Source organism: Muscardinus avellanarius (genome assembly GCF_963383645.1).
Source record: "Muscardinus avellanarius genome assembly, chromosome: 11".
Classification (NCBI taxonomy): Eukaryota; Metazoa; Chordata; class Mammalia; order Rodentia; family Gliridae; genus Muscardinus; species Muscardinus avellanarius.
Window position 1 is genome coordinate 96,355,946 of NC_137797.1, and position 25,982 is coordinate 96,381,927.

The 25,982-nt window shown below is 54.9% G+C and overlaps 1 protein-coding gene across 1 annotated transcript in view; it reads right to left on the reverse strand.

Moving 5' to 3' along the window:
• Window positions 1-5,903: 5,903 nt before the first annotated feature.
• Window positions 5,904-25,982, reverse strand: part of TSPAN11 (tetraspanin 11) — a gene marked incomplete at its 3' end in the record, with an annotated part of 38,311 nt that continues 18,232 nt past the window's right edge. Inside the window, exons 3-7 of the mRNA XM_080706103.1 lie at window positions 15,676-15,750; window positions 14,710-14,814; window positions 12,170-12,328; window positions 11,760-11,846; window positions 5,904-5,963 (exon numbers count right to left, since the gene is read on the reverse strand). Coding sequence (XP_080562229.1) covers window positions 5,904-5,963; window positions 11,760-11,846; window positions 12,170-12,328; window positions 14,710-14,814; window positions 15,676-15,750 — 486 coding nt within the window. The remainder of the gene's footprint in view (window positions 5,964-11,759; window positions 11,847-12,169; window positions 12,329-14,709; window positions 14,815-15,675; window positions 15,751-25,982) is intronic.

Below are 25,982 nucleotides of genomic sequence, written 5' to 3' on the forward strand. Positions count from 1 at the left end.
AAAGCATTTACTTTCAGCTTTGGGTGGTGCAGCTGGTGCCCTGAGCAAAGATGGGAGTCTGTTTGCATGGACAGGAAATAGCCTCCAACTCTGGATTTGGGGATGAAGACACTCGGCTGGTGCAGAAAACCCGGTGAAAACACTTCCCAAAGGAAGAAAAACAAATAGCCCATAAATCCATGAAAAAAATAGTTCCACATTATTAGCAATCAGGGAAATGCAGATCAAAACGACACTGAGATTCCATCTAACTCCACTTAGAATGGCAATCATCAAAAACACAAAGAGTAATAGATGCTGGTGAGGATGGGGAGGGGGGAATAGGAACCCTTCTACACTGCTGGTGAGACTGCAAATTAGTACAACCATTATGAAGATTCCTCAAAAGACTAGGAGTGAAGCCATCATATAACCAGTTACGTCACGTCTCAGTATCTTTCCAAAAAGGATTAGAACACCGCAGTGATAGATGTTTGTCCATGTTCAGAGCGGCACAATTCACAGTACCCAAATTATGGGGCCAGTCTAGGAGTCCATCAGCGACGGATAACAAAAATGAATACAGACACAACGGATATTACTCAGCCATAAAGAAGAACAAAATGATGTCATTTGTGGGGAAATGGACGGAACCAGAAAAATCATGCTAAGTGAGACCGGCCCATTGCAGACAGTCAAGGGTCATATGTCTTCTCTCACATGTGAAAGGCAGAGAAAAAGATAGGAGACAAGACTTCAGATAAACGAGCGAGACCCGTAGAATAGTGGACAGGGGTTGGGGGAGGGAGGTGGAGAGGGGAAAAAGAGCAGATGGAGGAAACAGTTCAAAGAATGCTATGTATGAAGGCATCAGTACCAGCCTCAACAATCTGTTTGAGCCTCGCTATGATGTTTAATTACAGTGCACCAGTAAAAGTATAAAACAAAACAACACCGACTAAAGGCAGGAGACTCAGCAGAACGCTCTGCAAAGCACACTTGCTGGAGCCTGGCTCTTACTTGTAGCCAGGACCTAACTTGTGAGCAGGGGAGGTCTTTGCTAACAAACACGAGACTAGATCCCTAACGAATACGGTCGGTGGGTCACAGAGGAGCACGGTTAGTGCGGCGGCTCCTGCGGGGCGTAGTGCGTTTGGCGGGCCAGTGGTCTGGAGCTTCCTTACAGAGGAGCAAAAACTCAACAGAACAGAGTTCTCGATACAGTTTCTTTATTATCATGTCTGGTAGCATATGAAGCTGAGCTTACACCGAGGCCAGCAAAGAAGAGGGGCATGCTTATGGCTTCTCGTAAGCGGGAGATTAAGGCAACTTTCTCTGTTTCCAGAATGTCACGGAGACCCCCATCCCTGAGCCAGCTGGTTCCAGGAGCCCGTGAGGCTTCCTAACATGAGGCTGCCGGGGACAAATAGTACACTTGCACAAAGGGAGGGGGAGCAGGTACTGCACAAGCAGAAAGAGGATGCATGGAGTCCAGGGGCGCAGGGCTGCGTGCTGTGCTGGACTCAGAAGGCAGTGACGGGGACACCTCCCAAGGCACACAGAGGGTGGTGGGAGATTGGGGGTTCAGAGTGTAACTAGTCCCCTTCCAGGCAGAGGACCCAGGCATGGTTGGCTGGCCATGGTCACAGACCCATCTTTCCTTGCAAAAATGTGCAGCCCAGAAACACTTTCTTGGCTGGCTGCGAACTGGCCTTAGTGGCCGGCTTCATCCCACCCGATTACATCGGGAGCCCATCAGAGACTGCTGCAAGTGGAGTCAAGCCAGACACCTTCCAGGCTTTTCACCCCTCGTGGTCATGACATCAGAGGGAAGGTGGCAGTATCCTCCTTTGCAGGGTGGCCCAAAGCAGCAGCTTTAGGACCAGCAGTGTCAACATCGCTTGGCATTAGCTACAAATGCACATTGTTGGCCCTGTGCCTTCTCTTGAGGGGCTCTGGGGAGGCCGGCAGTTTCTTTTGAAAAGCCCCCAAGGTGGCTCTGATGCAGGAGCAAGTTTGAGAACTGGTTCAGACACTGTCTCGGTGGATGCGAGCGCCACCCAGCGGCCACGCAAGAGACTGCTTTCTCTTTAGCCAGTCAGCTGGCCCTCCCCTCTCTTCCCCAGGCTGAATTTGGCCAGTGAGTAGGAAGGTTTTTTTTTTTTTTTTTTTTTTTTTTTTTTTTTAAGGCTGGCAGCAGGGTGGAGGCAACTGTTCCATTTCGCTTCCCCCGATTCCAAACCCAAAGGGGGACCCAGAGTGGCAGATTCTGAGACTGAAGTGGGCTCTTGGGTGTGGAGGTCCTGGAAGCTCATCCCACAGAAAAACCCCAGGGGCTTTTCTGGATGTGAACCCTTGTGGCCATGTACGGGGTGACCCCCATGCCCCATCCTGACAGAAGTCACACTGTGTCTATCCCAGAGCCCCCTGATAGAGAGTGCTCAGTACAGAGGAGGAGCAAGAAGGCAGAAAGGGGAAGGGTAAGCACCACTGCCCCTGCCCAGGGTGGCTCTGCAAGAAGATGTGACCTGAGACCCTCCCCTGACCCCCGGTGGGGGGCGGGAGCGGCATTTCCTGCACCTGAAGACAATTGCTGCAGGGATGTGAGATTCCCACCCTGCTGATGGCGGAGAGCAGAGGGCCAGTGCCCGTTCCTGCTGTGGCGGCAGCATCAGCCCCCGAGTGTGGGCTGGGTTGTCCCCCTGGCTGCTGCCCGAGCCTCTCCACCAGGGGACCCACCGTCCACCCGAAATAAGCCCGGCTTCTGCATCCGCTGAAAAGATGCCTGGGCTCTGGCAAAGGGCTGAGATAGGTGAGTCCTGTTCAGCCGGGGGAGGGGTGCTGGGGCTGCCCCGATTTGGCAACATCTCTGAAGGACACTATTCCAGAACGCCAGCCTGACAGCTGACGACAGAGATGGACAAGTGCGGGATGATGAGCGGAGTGGGCCCCTGGCCCGGCCTTCCTTGGGTCCACCCGGCTGGGGAGCCATGACAGCAGCTTGAGTAGCTGAACTTGGTTGAGGCTTATTTTCCTCCTCTGAAAAATGGGGGAAACCAGTCCCCTGTCATTGGGTTAACTACAAGATAATGTGTGCTGGGCGCTAGCTAACACATTCTAAATATGTGGGAGGCCCTCGGTAAACATTCCTTAATAGCCAGGCCCAAGGGACTCCTGGAGGGAGGCAGAGGGAGAAAGACACAGGGCTGCATGTGTTTCATCTCTCCCCAAAGGCCCAGCCCGCCCAGGACTTGACATCCAGGGACTTGGGTACATGCCCTTCCCGCAGTGCTATCCCTGAGAGCTCAGGGTGGGGTGTTTAGTGGCTCAGGGTGAGGAAGTGTTGGCCCAAGTTCTACGAGTTCCCGAACCGGATTCTTTTTTCCAGAGCCCCAGGATTTTGTGGCCATGCAGGACTGAGGATATGGTTGCCTGCAGCCATTTTTTCTTTTTAACTTTCTCTCCAAGAAACTCAAGACTCCAGTGGCCTCCAAACAGAGATCTGTCCCCAAGAAGAACCGTCCCAGGCATGATCCGCATGCCAGTCAGCAGGCAGGCACACCCCGCTCAGGATCGCATCCTTGGCTCTGGACTGCGGCCTTTGATTCCTCGGGGGCAGAACCTGCTCTATTCTGGGCCACCGTTCCCTCTAACCCTGTCTCTTCTCCCACACTGTTGGCATGGACAAGGAGGTCATATTTCCACAAAGCTCTGGGCTGTTCTCCACTCTCTGCAGCTCTGACTGGTCACCCTCCCTAGCAGCCGTCTGGGCTGGATAGGACCCAGGACAGGAATCACAGCGGATCCTTCCCCTGCTCATGCTGGCCTGCCTTGCCAGCTGTGGAGCTGGGGGCAGATGAGTGAGGGTCTCCAGGCCTGCCTCCGTGACAAGGCTATGCAAGAGATGCCTGCCACTTCTGGTCCCCTCCCCCTGAGGATTAAGGAGCAGACAGGAGAGGTCACCTCCCCTCTGGTGCCTCTGTGGGAAGGACACGGTCCCAGCCCAGCACCCTACCTTTCTCAACCCTTCCTCTGCAAGCTGGCGAGTCACGGTCAGGTTTTGATTATCTACACGAATCCAAGGAAGTTGGAGGGTGGCTAAGATAGTCAAGATTTCTCTGGGCTGTGGTGCAGATGGGATTTCTGGGAAAGCTTATCTTCTTCTTAATGAATTTGTGTTGGCCACCCCAGGGCCTTCTAGGCAGATGAGAAGGGGCCAGCTCAGGCTCCAAGTAGCCCGTAGAGAATCCTCAGAGTGAAGAAGGAAATCCACCCCAAGAGTCTGGCGGAAACTGTCCACGTGGCTACTCCCTGCTCAGCAGCTGCAGTATCATCACGACTGTTGGGGACAGCAGCGAGCGGCCTAGAGCCACGCTGTGTATGGGGGAGAACGTCTCTCTCCCCCAGGACTGACCCAGGTCAGCGAGACCTGTGCCCAGCAGCCTGAGGACTGGATGGGTGGGAGGCAGAATGTGACCTCTCTGGGCCTCAGCCAACTCTGCATGTGGGCTAAGCAAGGGGATCCTCACAGTGGGCAGACACACAGGATCTGAGAAGGCTGCAAGCTGCAAGTAGGGCTCTGGTGGTAGGAGCTGCCCAAGTAATCGCCATTTTGGAGGGGGTGGTCCCTATGGTTGTCTTTGAGTTGACATTACTCTGTACCCTATATTTTCTTTCTAGTCTCCTTTAGCATTTGGCAAGGTTCTTCCTGAAAATTCCCTGTCCTGTTACAGTGAGCCAAGAGAGAACCAACAGAAGGGGCTGTGTCCACGCTGGGACAGTAGACGAGGAAGCAGAGAGGACTCTGAAAGAAACATGGTGGCGGCCACGTGATCAGGGAAAGAGGACCCTAGGAGAAGGGGGGTCCAGGCAGGGCACCTGTGCTCAGCGCTTTCCCCTTTCTGCAGCTCTGATTTTGTAGGGCTGCGATTTGGTCCACTTGGTGGGGGACGTTTACACCCACTATTAACAACTAATGATTTTTTTTTTTTTTGGTGGTACTGGGGATGGAACCCTTCTACCTCCGGGCTACACTCCCAGACCTATTTTATATTTTATTTGGAAACAGGGTCCTTTAAGCCAGCAAGGTTGGCTTCGAACCTGCGTGATCCTCCTGTCTCCGCCTCCCAAGCGCGGGGATTACAAGCCTGCGCCGCCACGCCTGGCTAATGATGGTTTTAACTTGGCATTTCTGCAGATCGGTCTTGGGAGAGGAGATTCCAGGGGGCACATGACCAGAGGCTGGGGCCTGGGGCCATGGTCTCCTAGGGGATCTCTTCCCTGTCGGGTGCAGGGCTTGCTTCCTGGTGCAGTCTGTGTTAGTGTAGCCAATTTACACCCTCGGGGCAGCCTACCCAGCTTCTGGCTGCCCCAGCTCAGGTCTCTCCCCTCCAGGCCCTGCAGGAAGAACACAGCCAGGACACTGCTTTCTAGGTGGGAGAGCATGGGGAGTGGGCAGATCCAGGGGCTAGCTAGGTTTGGGAGAAGGAGCCAACCCCAACTGATGCACCATGATGCATCTCCCAGAGAGGACAGCCACCTGAGGCTGCTCAGCGCAGGCGGGCAGGCAGCCACCAGACATGATGCAGGAATCCCAGAGGGACCCAGTTTCCAGCTCTTCATCCCAGGCTCAGGCTCTGAGAGGGGGCCAAGAGCCTGGCTGTCACCTTCCCACAGTCTGTGGGTGCCCTGTGCCTGCTGAGGGGCTCTGGCTGTCTCCTGGCAGGGCCAGTCCCTGCTCTGGGTTCTGGTATGGAGAGGCAGGGGCTGCAGGAGGGAAGAGCAGGAGGCACATTCCAGGAACTGGTCCCACGGCTCTAGCTGGGTGGTGCCACATCCACAGGCCTGGCAGATGGGATGTGGGGATGTGGGGATGCTGGCTCTTGTCCTTGTGAGGGGCAGCCAGAAGGGAACAGGGTTAGCCACTAATAAAAATGCCGCTGGAGCCTCCGGTGCAAGCAGCAGGTGAGAACCATCCCGCAGATCTGCCAGGTAGAGGGAGCAGAGAGGGAAAAGAAATCAGAACTCCAGCAGGTACCCTGCATCAGGGACCCCCTGCATCTTCCCATTCTGGTCCATGTTGGGGCCAACCTTCTCATACGCTCCCATGCGAGGCTGGTGTGCTTGGTGGAACCACACTCTGAGGACTGCTACCTGGGGGCCTGTTTTTCACACTCTGATAGGGGCCTTCTTACAGGGCAGATAACCATCCCGGAGGCCTGGCTGGGGGCCTGAGCATCTGCATTCCTCCCAAGCTTTCAGGAGATGTTCCTGGTGTGCAGTCCCAGGTCTCCTCTAGAGATGGCCTTATTTAATTAGCTCCTGAGCAGACATCTGCACTCCCTCACTCGAGCCAAAGCTGCCTCCATCCTGCTGGCTTCAGATCCCAGAGCAAAACCAAGGCCCATTGTTGATGCTCAGGATGGCATTCAGAATCCACCAGGGAAACTGAGGCTCTGGGAGGAACAGCCAGAGCTGCCATCAGCACATCCTGTATGTAAATAATCTGGGGAGATCTGGGCCCTAGGGATCCTGCACGACAGCCCTTCCATTACCGTGCACTGGCTGGACAAGCATCCTACTCCCCAGCGTATGCTGGCTGGGGAAAGTCACTCCCCATCCTGGGTCTCCAGTTTCTCATTTCCAAAATGCAGAGGACCCATATTCTCCCTGCTTGCCTCCCTGAGCCCTTCTGCTCTTGTGTCCTCCTCTTCCTCTCCTCCTTTCCAGCAAATATGCATGAGGTCAAGGAGACTGGGCTGTGTCAGGCCAAGCAACCCGTGACTATCATGATTCTGATAACGCAAGGACACCTTGTTGGATCTTGACTGTCTCCAGGAGAGGGCGCAGTGCCTGGGCAGCCCCGTGACTGCCCCACAACACAGGGGTGAAGGTGGAATTTCCTAAATACAGGATCTAAAGCCAGCCCTGAATTTTTTCAATGTTTCTCAGGGATCTGGCCTTGGCAGCGCAGACCTGGGTGGCTGTGGGGCTCCAGCCAGAAGGAGGAGGACAGGCCTGTCTTCTCTCCCTTTCTTACTCCTCTCCATCCCAGCACAACTTGGAGAAGAGAGGAGCCTGGGAAAGCTGCTTTCAGCTCACAGACCCGGTGCTAAGAGCAGCGCTAATCCGCCTGGGGTACTCAGGGTCACATGCTCAGAGGCGGCTTAGGAGGTTATCTCATCTCTAGCTGTAAACAGGTGGTGGCCACATCCATTCCATCAAGTGTCCTGTGGCACAGCCTTGCCCCCCTCATGCTAAGGGGGGTCATCTGCTTCTTCCTGGTGCATAGAAGAGAGCTGTTAGAGCGGCACCCACATCTCCTATGGTGTACATCCAACACTGTTTCTCCTAGCACTATTTTTTTTTTGTATGTGTGTGTGTAGTACTTGAAACAGAGTCTCACTAAGTTGTAGGTGGCTTCACTAAGTTAATGAGGCTGGTCGCGAACTTGCTATCCTCCTGCTTCAGCCTCCCAAGTACTGGGATTACAAGCATGAGTCACCATGCCCAACTTTTCTTCTTCCCTTCTTCTTCTTCCTCTTCCTCTTCCTCCTCCTCCTCCTCCTCCTCCTCCTCATCATCATCATCATCATATTATTATTATTATTATTATTATTATTATTATTATTATTATTATTATTATTTTGCAGTGCCAGGCATCACCATCATCGTCATCATCATTATTGTGCAGTGCCAGGCAGGGGTTGAACCCAGGGCCTTGTGCATGTGGGATGAATATTCTACCACTGAGCTGCATCCCTGGACCCAGCATCCTACACTGTCCATCTGGTGCCGGGATGGCGGTGGAAGCTGGGTTGCATGGCACACGCACTTTTGTAGACATGCATCTCCATTCAACTTCCAGGATAGACATAGTATAAGGACAGATGTGTGTGAACCACACTGTCGTCAACACGTGTTCACATAAGCATGTACACCCCACCGTGAATCATGCAGAGGGTGCTCTCATAACGGGTGCACATGAACATGAACGCACACATAACTCACACACTCCCCATCGTGAATCAGGAGTAAAGGATGCTCGCATAACATGTGTGCATGTGAACATACATGTGCACACACACATGCACATGCTCCCTATCGTGAATCAGGGGTAAAGGATGCTCTCACAAAGTGCTTGCATACACACTCCCCATCCTCAGTCACATGGTGGGATAAAGGATGCTCTAGCTAACAGGCATGCACATGTATGCACATACCTACACACACATGCACAAGCTCCCATCCCGAATCATGCAGCGGGGCGGAGGACGCTAACTCACGAGGATCCTGAGTGAGCACCAGCGCCTCCCTCCTGGCCGAGGACACAGAGAAGCCAGCGTGGGGTGAGAAGAGACAGGTACAGGGCAAGTTAGCTGCAGAGCCGGACAGGACAGGGACGAGGCTGGGCCTGCTCGGGGCTCAGCCTGCACAGCAAAGGATTTCTCTACCTAGCCACACATGGGACACCACTGTGTCCTCAGCTTCTTGTGAGATCTCTAGCCCAGCACGTGGCTGTCACCAGAGAGCATGAAGGCAAAGTCCCCTCTGCTCCCAGTTAAAGATAAGAGGGCCTTGTCTTCCCCCACCTCCTGCCACCACCCATATCTGACTTGTGGCCGCATTACAGAATCACTAGGGGGGTTTAAAAACACACCAAGGCCTGGGTGCCAACCTCAGACTATTTGCTGTAACTGTGCTGGGTATAGCCTGGACCTCGGTGGTCCTAAAGCTGGCCAGGGATCCGATGTACAGACAAGGCTCCACAGAGGTCTGGTCCCTCCAAGTGGGACCAGAGCCTCAGTGTGGCCTGAGCTGGCATCTCCCGTGCTCGGATTCTCTCCCCGATTTCTACCAAAGCATCCCAGGCTGCATCTGCTTGGGCAACACCATGTCACGCGACACAGGCCTGATGCAAAATCATCTAGCCATCACGATTTCGCCTAAGCACTTAAGCTCCTGGTGCGCAGGTCTACGAGGCCTCACTCAACACGGTGCCAGATACCTGCCTGACATCAGAGCAGGTGACACTCATCAAAATGTCAGCTTGATTTTCCCAGTGCTCACAAACTCTCTGCTTTAACACATCAGGGTACAGCAGGACGTCAACCCCAGGATAACTGGTTGCTGGGAATCAGTCAAAATTGGTAAGTGGAAGGTTCCTGAAAGATCATGTGTCAGAGCCAGAAAGTTCCTGAGAGATGGGTGAGTCCAGCGGCTTTCAGACTATCAGAAAGCCCAAGTGTGGCTCAGGGCCTCACCACGGCCTGGCTCGTTCTTCAACCCTAAGAGCACTGCCATCTGTCTTTAATAATGGATAAGGCTCCTATATGGGATGTCTATTGATATGTGGATACTGCTGCTTTAAAAAGGCTTAAAAACATCCAATCTCTCCCTTCTACAGGTAGAGACAGCAAGGGATCAGAGAGGGCATGTGAATCCCCCAAGGTCACAAGCAAGCGATGGGGCATGGTGCAGAGTCCAGGCCCTCTGACTCCGGAGCAAGATTTCCCCCTTTCCATGGGTGAGGAAACATTAGGACTTCCTCTTAGGCTGACATCCTGAACCTAGGGTTTTCTAAAGTCCTGGACTGTGTGTGTGTGTGTGTGTGTGTGTGTGTGTGTGTGTGTGTGTGTGTGTGTGTGTGTTGGGCTGGTATCTGCTCTGGCCCACGCTGTTTGATGGAGGACTGGGACAGAGTAGTGCTCAGCTTCAGCCAGCAGAGGGAGCTCTAACCCGAGGCTTGGCTCCTGCGGGGTTGGCTCAGAGGACGGCTGGGGAGAAAACCAGGTCCTGGGGTTGAGATCCACAGCTGCAGCCAGGCTCAGCGACCCCAAGAGCCACGGAGGGCCTTCCGTGTGGGTGGGAAGGAGGCATCAGTGGTCCTGTCCCGAGCCTGGCCTCCTTGGCATTAGATTTATGTAGCAGTACTGGTCCACCTTGACCTTGGGCTCCCGGCGTTTGCCATCTCACTCTGGCCCACCCTTTCTCCACGCTGGCTCTAAGGTCTGCAAAGCGACAATTCAGGAAGAAATGGAGAGGAGCAGGCCAGGCCTGAGCAGTGCCCATGAAGAGCAGACCTCTTTAACACCCAAGTAACAGGCTTCTGGAAACCTTAGCCCATGAAGAGCAGACCTCTTTAACACCCAAGTAACAGGCTTCTGGAAACCTTAGGTGACCAGGAGCTGGAGCAGGTTCAGCATATGGGAGAGAAGGCCCGTGCTGGGAAAGCACACCGGGGGCTTGGCTAATGGCACCCTGGGCTCCCTGGCTGTGCCAGTGAAGGGGCACACGGGAGACAGGCTGCTCTGGCCAGGAACAACTGTGGCGGTTTTGCTTTTTGAGAGGCAGCATGCCCACATAGAAATAATAAAACAGATGAGTATCATTCAGTTAACACGGGTTGTGTGCTTGGCAGTGCACCAGGGGATTTACCTGCATACTGCTAGTTCTCAGGACTAGGATAATTAGCCCTGTTTTATACTTGAGGAGCTGAGGCTCGGAGATGAGTTAACTGGCCCTAAGTCATGCAGCTCACAGGTAGCAGAACCAAGATGGGTCTTCCCCGAGAGGCTGGGCACACACCCTCTTCGCAGCAAGTGAGGCAGCAGCTGGATGCTCTAGGCCTATGGACTGATACAGGTGGGCAGCTTGTAGTCTGGAAAGACACCTACCCTGGGAGTCTCCCTAAGCCAGGCAACCCCACGGCTTTGTGGGTGTCTTTCCCGCAGACTCCTGCGCGCAGGTTGGGAGTTCTGGAAAGCAGAGGACCAAAGCCTGGAGGGCCACATGCCATGGCCACGTGCCAGTTGTGGGTGCGCATTGCCTTGCTGGGTCTCAGCCTCCGATCTGGGAGAGGGGAGAACACTCCTCCCTATCTGGCTTGGGTCACTCTCAGGCTATTTGAGGATCTGATGAGAAGAAGCAGCTGAAAATACTCTGAGGTTGATGGGTTACTGGGCAAAGACATCTTCCACTCCCGGAGGCCTCGTATGTGCCGAAGGTGGTCACAGGTGTCCCCCCACCCATCCACTCGTCCGTAGACCTCGTGAGGTGGAAAGGACCTGCATTTTGCAGATGAAGAATTGGAGGACAGGAAATCAAGTTACTGCTCAAGGCCACGCAGGGGCAGACTTGGCCGCTCTGACTTAGTGAGGAGCGCAGGGCAGGACCACAGGATGCAGCGCTCCACATCTGCCCAGCGCCCGCGCGTTCCCTCCTGGCTCCTCCACGGCAACGAATAAGAGTGAGGCTCACTTCCTGGGCGATGGCAGGGGGACAGCGGAGGGAATATATAGGAACCAAGGGTGTTATTCATCCTCGAGGAAACAGCGGGGTGTAAAGAGGGGACAGCTCACGTGCATGCACACATATGCAAAGAGACAGACGCAGGCACGTGTGCATGCATATACGCTCATGCACAAGCGTACCTGAACACATGTGCATACCTGAACACATCCCAGCCTTGCAGACTCTCATGGACCTCCGTGTACCGCTGCAGGCTGTGCACACACACACACACACACACACACACACACACACCTGTGCATACACATACCTGAGCCACACTCAGACTCCTCCCAGTCCCCCGTGCCTTACAAGTTCCAGCCGGTCACTGTCCCCTGGGGAAGAGGCTGACCATGTGGCCCATCCTCCATTGCAGAGGGAGGGGGAGGGAGGAAGAGAGGTGGGTGGGTGAGGGCGGGCGCAGGTGTGCTGAGGCCAGAGACCTGGGAGAGGGGTGCCAGAGGCTTCCACTCCTCCCCCTCCCGACTCACCTGCAGGCAGGCTACCCCGATGCCCACTGCTCCCATGAGCAGCAGGTGGTCCGCCAAGAACTGCTCCAGCTTCGTGATGCAGCCTCCCTGAAAGGTAGCTGTGCGTTACTTGTGTGTGCGTGGCCCCGCCGCAGGTGAGGGCGAGGGGAGCCAGCTGTGCCCAGCTGAGGTTGAGGGCACCAGACACGGCAGGTCCTAGAGCCAGCCCTTGGTTTACCCCAGGCTTCTCCAGTGGCCCCAGGCTGCAGCTCCCAGGAGGAGCTGCTTGTCCCCAGGGCTCTGCAAAGACCCCTGCAGGCCCCTGGGGTCTCTTGGCTAAGGAGAGGTGTGTTTTGCTTTCCCCACCCCCACCCATCTGCGCTGTCCTTCCTGAGGTCCTCCCGCGCACCCAGCAGGAGCCGGGCACTCACCTCCACCTTGTAGATGTTGGAGGGGTGGGCCCGTTGGCCACAGCGCGCCACCACCGTCTTGCAACAGCTGTCGGGCACCAGGCGGCCCTCCGCCTCTCGGGACAGGATGTAGGCGCTGTGCTGCCAGTCCGCAGAGCTGTTGCTTCCACAGCACTTAAACTGCAGGGAGAGGTGGAAGCCAGGGCTGAGACGGCCGACCCGGGTGCTCCTTCAGCCCCAGATCACCAGGGCACAGGACACGGTATCTGGTATTCCAGTATTAACCCATCTCCTGTATGTTTTCCTGGAGCTTTTTCCTCTCCCCATTTTGAGCAGATAACGGGCCTTCTGTGCTCCTTCTCTGTGATCCTGGTGCAGAAATGACCCATGGGACACCTGCTTGCTACCTAGCACACCAGCCAAGTCCTTTGAAGAGCTCATGCCAGAGGTGCTGGGGGCAGCTGGATGCTGGGGGTCCTGAGGCGGCAGGACCCAGGGTGGGGGCAAAAACACAAGAGGGAGGGGCATTTCCTGGTCGCCCAGGAGGCAGGATCTGGGGTCAGGAACACAGCCTTGCCTGAGGACCCCGGTCTCCATTCTAGCTTTGAAGTCTCAGAGGTCCTGGACTGCGGGGGCACAGAGAGTGTCCCAGACCCTCCGTGCACACACAGCAGGGAAGGCCAGCAGTGACCAGTCATCTACTGTGCCCAAGCAGGGAAGCGGCAGCCCAGATGGAATCTGATTCAAAGAGTGGATACTGGTCAGTCACTTCTTGTCCTTCCCAGTTGACCTGACGTTCTACGTCTCTGCACAGGCCAGGAACGTGGCTGCGTCGAGGGGTCTCTGGTGTGTGTGGGGTGGTGGGTGGCGTGCAGGCGCACTCAGTTCCATGAGCAAGTGTTTATTAGGCACCTGCTGTATGCAGGAGCGAAGCTGGGGACTGGATTCAGACACAGCGAGATGCAGGTACTGTCCTTCAGGGCTGGCCAAGGTCCCGGGGGATGAACGGGGGACCCGGGAGTCACGGCAGAATGCGGCAGCGCATGCCCTGCGAGGCCGAGCCCGGCAGAGCTGGGTCTGCGCGGAGTCGTTCACTCTGCGTCCACACGAGTGTGCTGGCCCTAACTAGCTGCGTCACTCGTAAACCCAGGACAACCAAAGAACCTCCAGCAGGGCTGGCGTGGGGACCAACTGCACATCCTGCACTTAGACAAGGTCTGCACAGAGCCGGCAGTTAATACCGCGATGATCGTCACCCTCCTAACTGGGAGGCTGGGGTGCACGTGCGCTGTGGCATTTACATGTGGGTGGTGCCACTGAAAGGCCCTGGCTCTGAGCCTGGCTGCTTCCCTGGGGTCCGTCTATCCTACCTGAGATGTGAGCTGGGGTGCCAACTGTCCCCGGTGTGTCTGAAGCCACGTTTACATGACGCCCGTGCAGGTCCCAGCCGGTGACCACACCTTCTCTTTGGGCTGTGGCCCTCCCATGCAGGCTCCCCCCATCCTGCTCCACCTCCACCTGGCCAGCCCTGCCCTGCTTCCTGGCCACCTCTAGTCAGCCTCCCTGCCTCCACTGAGCTCTGCCCGAGGCTGCCCCTGCCCAGCCCTGACTGCCTTTGCCTGCTGCGTGCCCGGCTTCATGGACCTGAGCCTTGGGGAGAAGCCTTGTTCCCACAGCTCAGGACACACTGACCTTCACATCCTCTACCTATCTGATGTTTCTGGATCCAAGACCAAGGCCTCAGGCCCACTGGGGTGCAGGAGAGGGGACGCGAGGGGCAGAGAGAACCGCTTTGAATAGTCCAACGTGGAGCCATGAGGCTCCTAGAGCAGGGCTGTCCGATAGAACTCTCCACACCCTAGGAAATGTCCTGCACCTGTGCCGTCCAGCTGGAGGCTGCCAGTGTGAGATTGGGAGCGACCTGTATTGTGGCCAGTGTGAGAGGGAGTGACTGAGTTGTGCATTTAAGCACAAATAGACACCTGTACCAAGTTCTGGCCATACTGGACAGCACAGGTCTGCGGTCCGGTTTCCGTCCCCTACATCTGCCCGTGGCTGTGGGCCTCCCAGGGGGAGTCCGCTGCATCTCTTCTTGAAAAGGGAAGACCCCCCACCCCAAGTTCTGTCCAGTGTTCTGCTCCACGCTCGCACCTGGAAGTCCTTACAGCTTAGGTCTGCCTGTCGGTGCTCCCTGCTGGGACCTCAGCTGGCCCTAGCTTCCCAAGGAAGAAGGAAGGAAGCCCACAGATGAGAGGAGTGGGAGAAAGTTCTCCTGCTTCCTGTCCCTGGGCACCCAGGACGGGAGGAAGGTGATCAGGAGAGCTAAGGCAGAAGTGGAGGCCGAGGAGGTCGATGGGAAGGACCCAGGTTTCAGAGAGCACTTTTCACGGTGGCTGGGGACATCCACAGGGGTGGTCATAATTACTGCGCACATAACCCGCGAGGATTTCGTTAGGCGAGGGAAGTTCAAAGAGGGTGAGTAGTCTGCCCAGGGTCACACAGACGGGAAGGGACAGAGTGCAGGATGCAGGATGTGAACCTGCATCTGCTCAGCGGCTTACATCTTGCTGCAGACGGTCCACCGCAGCTGTGATCTCCCTGGCCCTGGGCTGCCCGTAGTTCTCGGTCAAGGTGCCATTCAGGTATTGCTTCAGTTCATCACTCAGCTGAGGAGGGAGGAGGAAAAAGGGGGTGTCAGAAGAGCCCTCACCCCACTCCATCCCCTGGGGCCCGGGTGCACTCCAAAGCCTGCTAGTAAACTCTAGTACGCTGTCAATCGAGAACACGGTGGCAGGGCGTGTCTGGCGCTGCCAAGGGACCCTCTGGGGAGACAGCACTGAGGACCTTCATGGAGAGACCATTGTACAAGCCGGGGCAACTTGAGGGCTGAGCTGTGATGGCCGGGAGGGCACAGCTCACGTATAGTGCCAGCCAGAGTCCTGCGGCTGCATGCAGGGCCATATCAGATAGCTGTGGATTTAGATTTTGATTCCAAGGTGATTCTCAACTATTGACCATTGTTAGCCTGCAGGCACCCCATGGACATTAGCTTCAAGCAACCTGAAGAGTGATACTGTTTTCATAATGTAGCATAACCCTGCTCACAACTTCACACCCCTGCTCCAGAGGCTACAGCAGGAGAGGGGACCAGACCGCTGGCTGTAAACTGTCTGGCCCAAACCTGTCCTTATGGTCCTGCATTAAACCCCAACCCAGACGCTCTCCTTGGCTGCCTCTGACAGATGGATTCATTCTCTGACTATCCTTGGACCGGAGAGGGATGAACTGACTTCCCAAGGGAAACTCCCACCTTCCCCCGCTCCTGGCTGAGCACATCGGCGTCTGCAGATGTAGGAGAGAGTTGCTGGAAGTGGGACAAGAAGCTGTGATCCAGATGCGCAGGGGATTGTTGGGGCCTGGGAACCAGGACCACCCAGTGTGTGACGGCCCCGGCCCCGGCCCCGGCCCCGGCTAGTGCTTCTTCAGGGTGCTGGCAGAGGATGTAGACAGAGGACACTTCCACTCACCCTCTGGTAGTACACGTGGGCCAGGACTCCTGCCACGAGCTCAACCAGGAAGATGACAAGCAACAGGCAGAAATACTGGGAGCAAAGAGAGAAGACAGTCACTGCCAGGGATCAGGATACTCCTATGACAAGTGCCCAGCGGTAGGGATACCTGCCAGGGACCTCCATCACCCCTACCAGTTTCTTCCTTGTACCAGCTGCTACGCTTTGGATCTGAAATGTCCCCAAAAGCTCATGTGTTGGAAGCCTGGTCTGTCCAGCAAGGTTCAGAGGTGGGGCTTTAGGCAACGATCAGACCTCAACAATGAATTGATCCTTAGTCCACTGATAGCTAAATGAACTCCTGGGAGGTGGGACCGAGTTGGAAAATGCAGGTCCCTGAGGACATGCTGTGGGAGGGTGTATCTTCTCCGTAGCTCTCCCTCTCTCTCCGTTTCCTGACTGCCACGGGTTGAACAGCTTTCCTCTGCCACATCCTTCTGCCATGATGTTCTGCCTTGGAGCTAGCCCACCCTGGACTGAACTTCTGAAACCGTGAGCCAAAGGAAACTTTTCCTCCTGTAGGCTGTTTATGTTAAGTATTTTAGTTTTAGCAATGGAGAGCTGGCTGATGCTCCAGCAGTCTGGACATCAGGCCTCTGCTGGCTGCTGGGCCTAAGTGCCCTGCCCCACCCCTTCACCCACTAATGTGTGGGTGACCCAGAAATCCCCCCATCCAATGTCGATGGAACAGCTACTGGGTGCCAAGTGTAGGCATCTGAAGTAAGACACTGGTTGCCCTCAAAGTTGTTGATGGCGAGGGACAGAAGGGTAGGCAATTAGAAGACAATAGTTATGACAATTACTGTGTTTTAAGTGTGACTATGGGGTAAGCCATGAACTGGCGGGAGGCTCCTGGTGGGCTGGGCAGTCACAGAGGGCTTCCTGGAGGTGGGGACACCTGAGTGATGTCACTAAGGATGAGGGGGGCTTTGCTCGTGGAGGAGGAGAAGGAGAAGGGGGAGGAGGAGGAGGAGGAGGAGGAGGAGGAGGAGGAGGAGGAGGCAGCGCGTTCCAGGCATGGAGAGTGCATGCAAATCCGGGAGCCTGCAGAAAGCTCGGCGTTTGTGTTCAGGGAGTGGCTGGAGAGCAGGGGCTGCCCTGGCAGTTGCTCCAGAGAAAGCCAAGGCAGAGATCCGGGGTTGGGCTGAGGGTCATGTGCCTGGTCCCCCTCCACATCCTTCAGAGCCCGGCGGGCACCCTTCCTTCCTTGCCCGTGCCCGGCCTTCTCCGGCTCAGCTTGGCCCCCCTGGCTTCCTGGCTGTGCACTGGAGTGTGACCGGCAGGACGACTGCCCTGCCTCCCTCCCTTGGCACCGTCAGGGAGGCTCTGGACACAGCTCAGCCCTGCCGTGTTCTTATAGGGCCCACATGGGTGACAGGGAGAGGGAGAAGAAGGAGGCTATGGGCAGCCAGGGAGCGAGGGGCAGGAAAGAAGGAAAAGGAGGAAGGAGGAGGAGGGAAGGGGGAGGAAGGGAGGAGGACCTTTTGGGAGCACTTCCCCTAGACTCCCCCGAGGTGCTGCTCAGCTGCCTGGCTGCATGAAGCAGAACAAGGGATGCGGGCTGATGGAGACGGCTGCAGGGGTCTGTCGGGCACCCGGGAGCTTGGGTCCCCTGTCCAGGCCCTGCTGGCCCGCTCTCTACACTCTACAGCATTTCTGTTGCGCCCTGCGTTCTCCCAGCCTTGGACCTGGCCTCGGTCGGGGATCAGGGCAGCTTCTATCATCTGAGGGGCCTAAGGCACAGGACACAGAGGTCCCTGCCTGGCTCCCTTCCTTTTGTTACCCCAGGCTCTATGCCGTCCCAGGAAGGCCCCAGCCTGCATGCCCAAGCTCTCTCCGTCCCTCCCCCAGGACCAGATGCCGCTTGGCTGGGGCTGTGGAGCGGGCTGGGTGGGGTGTGTAAACTAAGGGCACATATGCCAGGAGTGCCCAGCCCAGAGCATCTGGGCAGCTCTGTGTGGAGGTTTGGACTATCTGGACAGGAAACTCCAACTTTTGGGGTACCAAGATGAAGCCCAGAAGCGGGAGAGGGAATTGCAAGTTCCATGAGGCCAGGCTCCCCTGGCCCCAGCCACTCTCCAGCTCCAGTCTACAAAGGGTGCTGAGTAGGATCCAGGGTCAGCTGAGGCCAACGAGAGGGAACTAGAGGGTGAGTGGAAGCGTCCTCTCTGCTCTGGGAGATGGGCCTGAAACCTCGGAGCAAGCTGGTGGCCATGTCAGCCAACAGGAGCGCAGCCCAGGACCCACTGCCCCGTGTCAGGTGGCCACGGGTGCCTTGCTGTGCATTAGAAAAATGTAAGAGAGGTCTGGGATGGACTCGGCTCCCCCTGGTCCCTGTGCAGAGGAGCTGGCTATGGGGCCATCCAGGGTGACCCTGACTGTGGGATGCACCTGTGTTTCCTCTCCAGGGACTGATGATGGAGTCGCCTGCCAGGCCCACCCTGAGCAGCTAGGAGGAGGGGAGGGGAAGTGTGCTCCTCCACGTTCCTTGGGGCCTGGGGAACGTGTCCCAAAACTTCTCTCTGAATGGTTGCTGTCCCTATGCCCTCCGTGTGCCTCCCATTCCCCTGGCCCCAGGGTGGCATTGGGTCTGCCCTCATCTGGCCACATAGAACCTTCGACCCATAATGGCTGGTGACCCTGGGTTACTCCTGTGTGTCCCCGGAGCATGGGAGGAAATGACTGCACAGGGGGCTGGCGCTGGCAGCTCGAGGACAGTGCCTTCCCCCCACGCTACTGTAGCTGTGAGTTGCATGGGGACACTGGGATCATGGCCGCATCAGGCTGCTCCCTGGGGCAGTCATGCTGAGGACAGGTGGGGAAGAGGGAGGGACGGGCCAGGCATGGAGGCACATCCTCGACTTAATGACAGGCTAAATGAATAAAGCTAGCCCCTTGGAAACCTGCCTAGGGACCTCCAACAGGCAACAGAACCCACACGCTGTTAGTGGGAGGGTGGGGAGGGGTGGGCTCCCCTTCCTGAATGCAACTCCGTGTGTAGAGATGCTCCGGGTGGGAAGTGAGGGTTCAAGGGGTGCTTGGTGGGCACCGGCTCCAGCCAGGAGGGCTGCAGGTGTGTGACTCATGTTGGCAGGGGAGGCCCTGAGTCAGCGCCTGGAGTGACAGTTCCCAGGGTTTGGGGAAAGGGTGGTAGTTCTTGAGATCCTCTGGTCTGGAGCATCCTGGCAGCCCTGCCCATGCCGGTGGTGAAGTCCCTGGGCGATGCGGTCAGGCTGCTGAGGTTTTTGTCCTGTGAGGCCATGGGGCTCTAGCAAATGTCCCAGCTCTGTCCTTCTGCCTCCTACCTACCAAGTCCTCAGACTGCCTGAGTGCAGCGGAATCATCGCAGGACTCAGCTGCTGTGATCTGAGAAACATGCCTTGTGTCCCTGCATCAGTTCCCCTCAAAGAGGCCAAGCCGTCCCGCCTTTGCCCATCTGGTTCCTCTGCCTGGAATTCCAGTCCTACCACCTGTCCTTCACTTCTGAGCTCAATCCTGGCTCCACTGGGTCATCCCTGCTTGTCCGTGATTCCCAACTCCCTGCCGAATGCTCACAGCGTTTCATTCACCATGCCCCCAGCCAGACCCAAGCACGGACATCTGCTTGCTCCTTCCCTCCACACCGGGAGCCCCATGTCCCTGCCTGACTGCCACAATGCGCCACTGGGTGGGCCTTCCCTGGGAAGCACTGAGCTGTGCCCACTGCTGCGTCTTGGCTGCATTCGCTGCAGGTATCAGCCCCCTGTGTCTCCTGAAGGACAGCTTCTGAGGAGCGGGGTTGCCTCTGAGTTGTTCTGTCTCCTCTGCAGCATGTCTGATGGTACTGGCTGTTGGTGTATGTTTGGGGAGCGTCTCTTGGTTTAGATGGACAAGTGAATTTCTTGCAAATTATACCTCTGAGTGGGGCGTGGTGGTGCACAGCTGTAATTACAGTACTTGGGAGGCTGAGATGGGAGGATCACAATTTCAGTAACTTAAGGAGACCGTGTCTCAAAATAAAAATTAAAAAGGGCTGGAGGTGTAGCTCAGAGGTAGAATGCCTCTGGGTTAATTCCCCAGTCATTCTGTCTGCCTGCCTGCCTATCTATCTTCTATCTATCTATCTATCTATCTATCTATCTATCTATCTACCTATCTATATCTATCTTCTATCATCTATATCTATCTATCATCTATCTATCTATCTACCTACCTATCTATATCTTCTATCATCTATCTACCTATCTATCTCTCTCTCTCTATCATCTACCTATCTATATCTATCTTCTATCATCTATCTATCATCTATCTATCTATCTATCTATCTATCTATCTATCTATCTATCATGTATGACCTTAAATTTACACAGCGGTCCTCAATCTGGCTTTATTTTGTCCCTGGGGTCCATTTGGCATTGTCTGGAGACATTATTTTGTTGTCACAATTGAGGGAGGGAGGGAGGTCCTGCCGGCACCTGGAAGGACCAGGATGAGGCTAGAATGCTGTCGCGCATCTTGCGATGCCCAGGGCAGTGCCCACAACAGAGAGCTCTCTGGCCTACAGCATCAATAGTGCCAAGGCTGAGAAAGCCTGGTCTAGATATTTACCTTCGAGTTCTAAGGCTGATGCTGGGGCCTGATTTGCATATGTGTCTCTACGCACTGTGGGGGAAGGTGCAACAAGATGATCCAAGAAATGTTATCTAACTCCCGAGACACTGGGAACTGAATGCACAGAGACACACGGGAGGGGTTTTGCTCTGTGCCTACCTGGGCGGGCACCTCTGTGGCAGGAAGGTGCTCACCTTGATCAAGCAAGGACCAGGGAAGCCCATATTGCTTCAGCCTATCACAACCCTCCTTATGGGCATGGGCAGAGAGGGAATTCCTTAGACCCTCAAGTAGTTCCCTGGGGGAGTCTGAAACAGTTCTAGATTTCTCCCATGCCCTTAGAAGTTAACCCTAGAAAGCTCAAAGAAGGCCCTGAAACCCCCTCTTGCTGTCTATAAGTCTGGTTTGATATTATTTTCATGAGTTATTAAGTAAAAGCCAATAATAAGAAATTCTCAGGCTGGGTTTTATTTCAACGTGGGTGTTGGCTGGACCCTGAGCCACCTTGAGGAAAAGTGAACCCTCCCTTGGCTAAGTTGGTGCTTTGCTGAGGACCACAGAGGATGCGCCCCCGTGGAGAGGCCAGCCTCGGGTCTGTCTCGCAGGCCAGAACATGAGTTTGGGAATTGGCTGAGCAAGGAACCAACCAGAAAGTTTGGCAGATACCCTGGGCTCTTAGTCACTCTGTGGTATGGTCCCCACGGAAGGGCAAAGGGCAGGGGGATGAGCTCATAGTAAGATAGACTCTGCATGTTGGGGGTATGGCTCAGCCGCCAGTGCTCAGCCCAGGCACCGCCTTCCTTAGTCCTCCTTGAGCCAGAAGTTTTTCTCCCTGTGAGCACCTTGTGGGCATCCTCATTTCTGAACCTTCCTTTGATTCCAGGGTTTCCTGGTTCTTCTTCCAAAAGATTCTGCAAACTTCCAAACTTTGACTTTTTTTTTTTTTTTAACTAGGGATAGAAGCCAGGGGCATTCTACCTCCGAACTACACCCCCCATCTCTATTTTTTTATTCTTTATTTTTAAACAGGGTCTCACTAAGTTGTAAAGGGCCTCACTAAGTAGCTGAGGCTGTCCTCGAACCGCGATCCTCTGGTCTCAGCTTCCCAAATGCTGGCATTACAAGCGTGCGCCACCACGCCAGGCTCTCCACTCTGATTTTAAAGACTGCTCTGCCCCTGCTGACTCAGGGTTACCCGGATCTCCCCAGAAGCAACCACCTACATCTCGGTCTGAGGGAAAGTGGTAATGAGAATTCCAAAGAAATATCTGGTAGCTTCTGTTCCCAGGCCCCCTTTAAGAACCATCCATTTCAAAATATGCCAAACTGGTCCCAAAGTATAGAACGAACCAGTGTTTTGAGCACAGAATGGACTCCACACATTAATCTCCCTCCGGTGCCATGTAGCCGAGTATTTTTTCCTCATTTATTCTCTGATGGAACACTTTGAACTAGAAGCAAAGTTGGATACTTTCTAAAATTATAGGAAGCTGGGGCAATACGGCTGTCGATGGACCACACGGAGGCTCTGGAGGAAATATGCAGAACTATTTCTCGCTGTGGCATTAAAGTGATTAATTAGAAACCCAGTCTTTGGATGGACTTACGCTGCATGGGGCAAGCCAAACCCCAACTAATTTCTGGGACCTGTATGCTGTGCATTAGAGACAGGTGAGCCTAGCCCCAGCTGGTACCAGCTTCGCGGTGAGTGTTAAGAGCTTCTCAGACCTTCCCCACTGGACAGGCTGCCATAAAGAAGGGAACTTCACTGGGAGCATTCCTCTGTCAACTCTCCCATTGTTCTTCATTAAACGAGGAAACAGCACAACTTCCTGCCAAGCAGTGGAGGCTCAGGGTCCAGGCAGGCTGGGGTGGGGTGGAGGTGCCAGCCTATTCTCAGAACAGAACATCAATGGAGAGAAGATTCTGGATGCTGCTCAGGCTTAGTGGCAGGGAGAAGGGCCCAGCCTGAGGCTTGCAGCCGGCCGTATACAAAAAGATTAGAGGCAGGCCTAGGGAGGGTCAGAGAGCTCCTAGCCACAAACAGGAAAAGATGGAGCCAGCTGTTTAAGCAGCAATGACCTCAGGGCGAATTATTTTCTGGCAATTAGCTGCTGGCTGGAGGCAGTCAGCTATTTGTGCAGAAAGGAGAGGATGTGGATTGGGGAGCCTCAAGCCATTCCTGTAACAAGATGTCACCGTGGGAAGGATGAAGGTGACCTCTCCTCCTCCTGGTGCCAGCCCAGGGCTCACAGGCCGGGCCTTCAGGCCACAGCAACTCTGATGTTGGGTGTCAGCCATTCCACCTGGGACCTGCTGTATGCTGTGGGTGCCAGGCTGTGCTATGGCCAGCAGCCGATCCAGATGCCCAGTTTTGCTGAGGTGCTGGGAGCAGAGACGGGGCTGCGCCTGGCCAGTTGGTTGACTGAGTGAAGAGAAGTTGGGAGAGGGTGGGGAAGGAGCAATCTGGGCCCTGGGGAAGCAGCAGGCATTCCAGAGGAACACGTGTCAGGGGCCATAAAAAGTCTAAGCCAAAATATGGGGGCCTTTGAGGACTGAAGTGTGGGTGGGGGACATGGAAGCAGAACACAGTTCCAAAAGTACAAGCCAAAGGCAGGCATCCACTGGGGTCCAGGTGGGGGGTACTCAGGGTTCAGTCTGAATGGGCTGAGCAAGAGCAGGACCCACAGCGGGCAGTGGGGCCTGGGCAGCTGGCTGCTGCTGAGGATGAGGTCCCGGGAATGCAGAGGGTGCTGTTGCCTGGTGGACACGGGCGTGGGAAATCAACCCACTGTTCCTGCAAGTCTCTCGGAAGGGCCTAGTCTTGCCCATTGGCTGATTTCCACAGGCCAGAGTAGAGGGGATACAATATGTGCACAAAACATGAAACCCTGCCTGGCCCTCCACCGCTCAGTACAGGCGACCTGTCGTCCTCCTCACACCCTAAGCCAAGGACAGAGTCATCAGTCTCATTTTTAATCCTGCCCTTCTTAGCTTGTGACAATCAGATGCTGAGTGACCCTGGCAGGCTGTTCACCCTCTCTGGGTTTTCTGCCTCACATGCAAGCTTAGATGGGAAGGGTGCCTGGGGGCAGCAGCTCCCTGGGCCATGAAGAGTCAGGGCTGAGTCTCTTCTCTCCTGCCTCCTGTTTGCTGTGCAGGGATGTCTGTAGAAGCACTCAGGTTTCTCCCGTGTTCTTTCCTGTCCTTCCTATCTGGTGAGCAGGCCTCTGTCCTTGCTTTAGGGCGGCCTTTGCTCAGGATGCCACAGTTTCTTTCCTCTGTGGGGGCTTAGGGAGCATGCAGGCATGTCTCAGCCAGAGGTGAAGAGGCACCAAGGCTGTGTGCTGTAGAAGGAAAGCCTCATTAACAACAACAGTGGTCCTTTGACCCCCATCACTCTGGCTCCTGGGTCTTCTATTTCAGCTGATTCTAAGCGCCCCTGACACTCAGTCTGATGGAGGGTACTGGGTTCCAATAGAGAAAAGTAAAGACCCTCTCTGCTCACACAGAACAGTGGGGAAATGTAGTTCTTTAAGTAAAATGACTATTTGGCCCCCATGGACAGTTTCCTTCTGTCAGTCCCAGCAGAGTGGGACAGTCATAGGGTTTTTAGACCAACAATCTATGTGTGGATGGGGCCCCATGATGAAAAGGTCATGGTTTTATTATTATTTTTTTTACCCCAGATCAATTTCCGTGACTGCAGCGCACCTCCAGGCCCCCCTCTGTGGCTGTGCGCTGTGTAATACGATTCGGCGGAGGTGTAATGTGCCTGGAAAGAAGAACGCTTCTGCTTGCACACATGGGCTTCCCCATCATTTGTTGAAGAACCGTCTTGCCATTCAGGTCACTTTTTCTGGGGCTCCCCCTGCACCCTGGCTCATTGGGATCAATAATTGGTGCCCAGTGGTGCCTAATTAGGACAGGGAGTGTCTTATGTCTCTTTCCAGTTGTTTTAGTTAGCTTTTTTTTTTTTTTTTGTCACTGTGGCAAAATACCTGACAAGAACAAGTTAGAGGAGAGGAGGCTTATCTGGGCTCACGGGTTCAGAGGGCAGTCCAGGGTTGGCCAACTCCAAGTCAGAAACAGGGTAGCAGCAGAGGAAAGTTGCTCAACTCATGGTGCCCGGAAGCTGCAAGAATGAGGAGGGCCTAGGGACAGATCTAGTCCCCAAGGTCATGCCTCTGTGACCCACCTCCTCTGCCAGGCCCCACCTCTCAATTTTCTGCATTGGGGACCACGCTGCCAATGTATGAGCTTTTTGGGGGAGCGTTCCAAACCTAAGCCATAACACTAATTATATAGACAGATCTGTCTAGGAAAGGAAACTGGACAGTAAGATAGTATATGATCTCCAAATATATATAATATATGTTTGGACTTGGGATGCAAACAGAGGCTGTTTATCAATCCCCCTCATCACCATTACCAATACACACACACACACACACACACACACACACACACACACACACACACGTGCTCTGGGCCTCTTTTCTCTGCCGCTCAGAGCCCTGCTGGATGGGGTGACAAGATGTCCCATTACAGGAACCATCTACCCACATAGAACTGAGCTAACCTCTTTTTCTTTTCTCTCTCCTTCCTTTCCTCCTCCTCCTCCTCCTCCTCCTCCTCTTCTCCTTCTCCTTCTTCATCTCCTTCTCCTCCTTCCTCTCCCTCTCTTCCTCTTTCATACCATTGTACCCCTCAGCCACACCTCCATCCCTTTTTATTTATTTTTACTTTTTTTGCCATACTGGGAATGAACCCAGGGGCATTCTACCTCTGAGCAACACCCCCAGCCCTATTTTTTTATTCTTTATTTTAAAACAGGGTCTCACAGAGTTGCAAAGGACCTCACTAAGTAGCTGAGGCTGTCCGTAGATTGCCATCCTCCTGTCTCAGCCTCCCGAATGCTGGGACTGCAAGCGAACACCACCACACCCGGCTCCCTTTTTATTGTTAAATAGCATCCTGCTAAGTTGCGGAGGGCCTCACCAAGTCACCAAGGCTGGCCTGGAACCTATGATCCTCCTGTCTCAGCCTCCCCAGTACCGGGATTGCAGGCGTGTACCATGGTGCCGGCTGAACTGAGCTGACCTTTCTTTTCTAACTAGGCCACACACCTCTGTGACCCTCCATTAGGACATCACACTGCCAGCATCCCGAAGCATCACATCTACTTTGGAGGAGGTCAGGGCACATGCGGCCAGGGAAAGGGCCCCCAGAAAATACCTCTGTGGTTTGTGTTTCATTTGGGAAAAAATATTCAGGGTCTTGACCATTTAAAAAGGCAAGTGTCCATTGCCTGTGTAGGTGGAGGGAAAAGAAACTGCCTGGCACCGCCCCCCTGCTCTGCCAGCCCCTGGCTGTGTGGCCCCAGGCGAATCTCACTCTCTGGCTGAAGAGAGGTGTGGAATCCTGTCTAAGCTGCCTAGGGGGCCTTCTGCAGGGCCCCCGAGCTGAGTAAGCTGGTGGGACAGTGACTGTCGTGAGAAAAGCTGGCACTGGCAGCTGTGTGGTCCTCCTGGCTTGGGGACACAGCCTATTTCCTCTCACGAGCTTTCCTGAGGACCTCAAGGGCCTGGCTGGGGAGGCAGAGCCCAGGCTGACTTCGTGTAGCCATCTCAAGGCTGGTCTATTTATTTTCTATTTCCCAAAGATGCCAAAGA